Raw genomic sequence first — 6,966 nt, 5'->3', positions numbered from 1 at the left:
TATAATATTATATTAGTTTCAGATGGACAGCATAGTCATACAGTATTTTTAAAGATTATACTCCATTAAAAGTTAGTAAAAGATAATGGCTATTATTCCCTGTGCTGTACAATATATCCTTATTGTTTATCTATTTTATACATAGTAGTTTGTGTCTCTTAATCCCATACCCCTAACAAGCCCCTACCCCTTTGCTCTGCCCTCTGGTAGCCACAAGTTTGTTTCCTATATCTGTGATTCTGCTATTGTTTTGCTATATACATTCATTTGTATTATTTTTTAGATTCCACATATAAGTCATATCATACAGTATTTGTTGTTCTCTGACTTATTTCACTAAGTATAATATTCTCTTCATCCATCCATGCTGCTGCAAGCAGCAATATTTAATTCTTTTTTATGGCTGAGTAATATTTCTCTCTCTCTCTCTCTCTCTCTCCCTACACACACACACACACACACACACACACACACACACACACACACCCCATAGCTTCTTTATACATTCGTCTGTTGTTGGACACTTGGGTTGCTTCCATAACTTGACTATTGTAAATAATGCTGCTATGAATATTGGGGTACATGTATCTTTTTGAATTAATATTTTCATTTTTTCCTGGTTATGTACCCAGGAGTGGAATTGCTGGATCATAAGGTAGTTCTATATTTAGTTCTTTGAGGTACCTCCATACTGTGTTCCATAGTTACTGCACCAATTTACATAATGTACATTCTTACCAACAATGTACAGGGGTTACCTTTTCTCCACTTTGTCTTGAACATTTGTTACTTGAATATTTCTTAATGAAAGCCATTCTACAGGTATGAGGTGATATCTCATTGTTTTGATTTACATTTTTCTAATATTAGCAATATTGAGCATCTTTTCACATACCTGTTAGCCATCTGTATGTCTTCTTCAGAAAAATATCTCTCAGGTCTTCTGACCAGTTTTTGACGGGGTTGTTTGCGTTTCTTTTTGATATTGAGTTGTATGAACTGAACTGTTTATGTATTTTGGATGTTAACCCCTTGTAGGTTATATCATTTGCAAATATTTTCTCCCATTCCAAAGAATGTCTTTTTCTTTTGCTGATGGTTTTCTTTGCTGTGCAAAAGTTTTTAAGTTGAATTAGATCCAATTTGTTTATTTTTGTTTTATTTCTATTGCCTTAGGAAACAAATTCAAAAAAATATTGCTATGATTTATTTCAAAGAGTGTTCTGCCTGTGTTATCTCCTAGGTGTTTTATGGTTTCAGGTCTTACATGTAGGTCTTTAATCCATTTTATTTCATTTTTGTATATAGTATGAGGGAATGTTCTAATCTCATTTTTTTTTACATGTAGCTGTCCAGTTTTCCCAGCACCAATTATAAAGAGACTATCTTTTCTCCATCATATATCCTTGCCTCCTTTGTTGTAGATTAATTGACCATAGGTGCACGGATTTACATCTAGGCTGTCTATTCTGTTTCATTGATCTACTTGTATGTTTTGTGCCAGTACATTGCTGTTTTGATTACTATAGCTTTGTAGTACAATTTGAAGTTTGGGGGGGGGGTCATACCTCCAGCTTTGTTCATTTTTGTCAAGATTGCCTTAGTAATTTTGAAGCTTTTTGTGGTTCCATATAAATTTTAGGGTTATTTGTTCTAGTTCTGTGAAAAACAACATGGTTATTTTAATAGGGATTGCCTTAAACCTGTATATTGTTTTGGGTAGTATGGCCATTTTAACAATATTAATTCTTCCAATCCAAGAACATGGACTATCTTTCCGTTTATTTGTATAATCTTCAATTTTCTTCATTGATATTTTATGGTTTTCAGAGTATAGGACTTTCAGCCCATTGGTTAAGTTTATTCCTATGTATTTTATTCTTTTTGATGCAATTGCAAATGGGATTTTTTTTGAAATTTTCTTTTGATAGTTCATTATTAGTATAGAGAAAAGCATATATTAATATATATATATATATATATTTTTTTTTTCTTTTCAGTATGTGGGCGTCTCACTGTTGTGGTCTCTCCCGTTGCGGAGCACAGGCTCCAGACACACAGGCTCAGCAGCCATGTCTCATGGACCCAGCTGCTCCGCAGCATGTGGGATCTTCCCAGACCAGGGCACAAACCCGTGTCCCCTGCATCAGCAGGCAGACTCTCAACCACTGTGCCACCAGGGAAGCCCTAATATATATATTAATCTTATATCCTGTCACTTTGCTGAGTTCATTTATTAGTTATAATAATTTTGAGTGGAGACTTTAGGGTTTCCCATGTAAAGAATCATGTCATCTGAAAATACTGACGGTTTTACATTTTCCCTTCCAATTTGGATGCCTTTTATTTCTTTCACTTGCCTGATTGCCATGGCTAGGCCTTCAAATCCTATGTTAAATAGAAGTAACAGAGTGGGTATCCTTGTCTTGTTCCTGAATTAAGAGGAAAGGCTTTCAGCTTTTCATCATTGAGTATGATGTTAGTTGTGTGTTTTTCATAAATGGCCTTTATTATGTTGAGATATGTTTTCTCTATAATCACTTTGTTGAGGTTTTTTATCAGGAATCGATGTTGAATTTCGTCAAATGCTTTTTCTGTGTCAATTGAGATGAACATTGTGATTTTTAGCTCTCCTTTTGTTAATGTTGGGTGCGACATTAATTGGTTTGTGAATGTTGAATCATCCTTGCATTCCTGGAATAAATTCAACTTGATTATGGTGTATGATCTTCTTTATGTATTGTTGGATTCATTTTTGTAATATATTTTGAGGATTTTTGCATCTATATTCATCAATGATACTCGTCTCTAATTTTTTGTGTTATCTTTGTCTGGTTTTTGTATCAAGGCAATGGTGGTCTCTCAGTATGTATTTGAGAGTGTTCTCTCTTCTTCAGTATTTTGCAGTAGTTTGAGAAGGGAAGGTATTAGCTCTTTTCATATGCTTGATATAATTCCCCTGGGACATCATTTGGTCCTGGATTTTTGTTTGGTGGGAGAGTTTTATTACAAATTCAATTACCAGTGATAGGTCTGTTCAACTTGTCTGTTTCTTCCTGATTCCATCTTGACAGGTTGTATCTTTTAAAAATTTGTCCATTTCTTCCTGGCTGTCCAATTTGTTGACATATAACTGTATATAGTATTATCTTATGATTTTTTACATCTCTGTAGTATTGGTTGTTGTTTTTTTACCTCTTTCATTGATTATTTCATTTATTTGCATCCTTTCTTTTTTCTTCTTGGTGAAGCTGGCTGAAGGATTATCAATTTTGTTTATATTTTCAAGAACTCAGCTTTTTGTTTTATTGATATTTTCTATTTTTTAATCTCTATTTTATTTATTTCCTGCCTGATCTTCATTATTTCCTACCTTCTGCTGACTTTGAGCTTTGTTTTTTATTCTTTCTATATTTTTTTAGATGGTAGGTTACGTTGTTTATTTGAGATTTTTGTTATTTCTTGAGGAAGGCCTGTATTGCTATAAACTTCTTTCTTAGAACTGCTTTTGTTGCATCCCATAGATTTTGGAGTATTGTGTTTACATTTCCATTTGTCTTGAGGTATATTCTGATTTCCTGTTTGATTTCATCATTGACTGACTTGTTTTGTAGTAGCATGTTTTTAGTCTTCAACTCTTTGTTATTTTCCCAGTTTTCTTTTTGTAATGAATTTCTAGTTTCATACAGTAGTGATTGGAAAAATGCTTGATATAATTTCTATCTTAAACTTGTTGAGACTTATTTTGTGGTGTAGTGTGTGATTTTTCCTGGAGAATGTTCCATGTGCACTTGAAAAGAATGTGTATTCTGATGTTTGTGAATGGAATATTCTGTAGAAATCTGTTAAGTCCAAATGCTCTATTGTATCATGTAGGACCATTGTTGTCTTATTGATTTTTCTATCTGGATGTCTGTCCATTGATGTAAGTAGAATGTTAAAATCCCTACAATTATTGAACTATTGTCTATTTCTCCCTTTATGTCTGCTAATATTTGCTTTATATATTAGGTGCTCCTATATTGGGTGCATATATGTTAATGAGTATAGTATCCTTTTCTTGTAGTGATCCCTTTGTCATTATATAATGTTTTCTTTGTCTTTTGTTTTAGACTTTGTTTTAAAGTCTATTTTGTCTGATATGACTATTGCTATCCACAGTTCCTTGTTTTCATTTGCATGAAATATCTTTTTCCATTTCCTCACTTTCAGTCTGTTGTGTGTCTTTAGCCATGAAGTGAGTCTCTTGTAGGCGGCATATTGAAGGGTATTTTTTTATATCCAAACCCCTATGTCTTTTGATCAAAGCATATAGTACATTGACATTTAAAGTAATTATTGATAGGTATGTACTTGTCATTTTGTTACTTGTTTTCTGGTTGTTTTTGTAGTTCTCTGTTCATTTCTTTTTTGTTGTTCTTCCTTCCCTTGTGGTTTGATTATTTTCTTTAGCAGTATGCTTGTGTTCCTATCTTTTTAGTTTTTGTACATCTATTGTAGGTTTTTGTTTTGTGTTTACCATGGAGTTCGTATATGTTGACTTGTAATTTTATCTACTTCTATTAAACTGGTAGTCATTTAACTTCTAACACATTACAAAGATTTACATTTATTTCTCCATACTCTTACATTTTGTGATTTTAATGTCATATTTTACATCTTCCTTTTACATTTTTTTTGTCTTTTAATCCACGTACTGGCTTATTTAAGTGGCTGACCCTCAGTCCTTACTATATATTTGCCTTTCCTAGTGGGGTTTTCACTTTCTTATGGAGTCTTACTTCTTTTCCACTTAGAGAAGACAATGAAACATTTCTTTTATGTTCAGCTTAGTATTGATGAACTCTTTTAGTTTTTGCTTGTCTGAGAAGTTCTTTAATCCTCCTTCTATTCTAAATGATATTCTTGTTGAGTAGAGTATCCTAAGTTACAGGTTTTTTCCTTTTAGCACTTAGAATATTTCATTCCACTCCCTTCTGGCCTGAAAAGTTTCTTCAGAGAAATCATCTAGTAGACCTATGGGGATTCCTTTGTATATGACTTTTTGTTTATCTCTTGCTGCCTTTAGAATTCTCTCTTTAACTTTTGTCATTTTAATTATGATACATCTTGGTGTGGATCTATTTGGGTTCATCTTATTTGGAACCCTCTCTCCTTCCTGTACCTGGATACCAGTTTCCTTCTTCAGATTTGGGAAGTTTTCAGCCATAATTTCCTCAACATCATTTTTGAACCCTTTCTCTCTCACTTTCTTTCTAGAATGCTTATAATGTGAATGTTGGAACACTTAATGTTATCCCAGACATCTCTTAAATTGTTTTCGGTCCATGTGGGCGCCGGCGCGGCACGGAGCAGCGCCGTGTCGCCATGGCGGAGCTGCAGCAGCTCCGGGTGCAGGAGGCGGTGGACTCTATGGTGAAGTGTCTGGAGAGAGAGAACATCCGGAAGATGCAGGGCCTCATGTTCCGGTGCAGCGCCGGCTGTTGTGAGGACAGCCAGGCGTCCATGCAGCAAGTGCGCCAGTGCATTGAGCGCTGCCATGCACCTCTGGCTCAAGCCCAGGCTCTGGTGACCAGCGAGTTGGAGAAGTTCCAGGACCGCCTGGCCCGGTGCACTATGCATTGCAACGACAAAGCCAAAGATTCAATTGATGCAGGGAGTAAAGAGCTTCAGGTGAAGCGGCAGCTGGAGAGTTGCGTGACCACGTGTGTGGATGACCACATGAACCTCATCCCAACCATGACCAAGAAGATGAAGGAGTCTCTCTCATCCATTGGGAAGTAGATGTCTGCTATTGACCATCGGGGCTTAAGGCAGGAGTCTATTTAAGAAGAGAAATGGGGATTTGGGTTTTCTAAGGAAGGTTTATGAATGAGGAAATTAAGGATGGCAGCAAGTTTAAGGCCTATATCACTTGCCTCTGGACACTGGTTCCTTTGTGTTTGAAACCTAGAAAGTGAAAAAACCTGGTGCTAAAATTGGGGTCAGAGATAGCACAGGAGAGTTTTTATGATCCTGAATTTCACATGGCAAGTGCTTATCCTGGCAACAGGGAGTCTCCCTTGTACCAAACCACAGCCCTCCAAGGTACCAGATTCTCTTAGTACACGGATACCAACAGGCTGGCAGGTTCATCTGACCTGCTTATGAGCTGGTGGAGTGTGAGGAGAGGTGTTTCCGTTTGTTGCCAACCTCTTGTTTACCAGAAGGATCACTACAACGTTTCCCACAAACTGGAAATAAAACAAAATCCATGAGGTCACTAATTTAGAAGGGGAAAGGGGGCTTCTGGGGATTTGTTTTGCGTGGTTTTGTTTTATATACAAGGGCATGAAGCTACTTTAAGATGTAGAGTTGGGAGAGGTAGTTTCAATAAAAACTTTGAAAGGGTCCTTGCGGATATTCATTTCTGGCCGTCAGGACGTGGATGCGCATTTCTTAAAATTCTCACACATGACATCTTTCAGCCTGGAGACCCTGCAAAAATATAAGAAGCGCTATCACACTGGTAGGGGAAGCAAACCTTCCCTCTGACTGGCAGCCATGATGAGCCCTGAGACTGTCAGCAGCAGAGTCAGCCGAGTGACAAGACAATCTTGCAGTGACACTCACCCTTGAAGGGAAAGGGGATTTTGATTGTGCTATATGCTAGTATTCAAGAATGAACAGTGAAAGAGGAATTGTTAGCTGCTTAATTAAGAGAGTTATGAAGTATTGGCTTTGGAAAAATCTGGTTTTCATAAAACAAGATAGAATGAAAGCCTACACCCAGTATTGCTTACTTTGCCCCCTGTGATAACAGAGCTCTGTTGAAACAATCCCTTGGCAACACGAAGGTCAAAGGAGAAAAAGTAAGCAACTCGGGCAAGCTGTGACTCCTTTAGAGCAAAAAAAGGGACAGCCCTCCGTTACCAAATACTACTTTTGCAACATGCGTTGTTCTTGCCCCAGTTCTGGCACCTTATC

General features: G+C 36.6%; 1 protein-coding gene across 1 annotated transcript; it reads left to right on the top strand.

Annotated features, from left to right (window-relative positions):
• The first annotated feature begins 5,353 nt into the window (after positions 1 to 5,353).
• Positions 5,354 to 5,837, top strand: LOC309831219 (protein FAM136A-like). The gene has a single exon (XM_082668244.1). It carries the CDS (start codon positions 5,368 to 5,370, stop codon positions 5,782 to 5,784), a length of 417 nt encoding a protein of 138 aa, XP_082524370.1. The 5' UTR covers positions 5,354 to 5,367; the 3' UTR covers positions 5,785 to 5,837.
• The last annotated feature ends 1,129 nt before the right edge of the window (positions 5,838 to 6,966 follow it).

This window comes from Grampus griseus (assembly GCF_964374135.1).
Source record: "Grampus griseus genome assembly, chromosome: 12".
Taxonomy (NCBI): domain Eukaryota; kingdom Metazoa; phylum Chordata; class Mammalia; order Artiodactyla; family Delphinidae; genus Grampus; species Grampus griseus.
The sequence above is the reverse complement of the archived record's forward strand: the minus strand, read 5'-3'. Positions and strand labels throughout refer to the sequence as shown.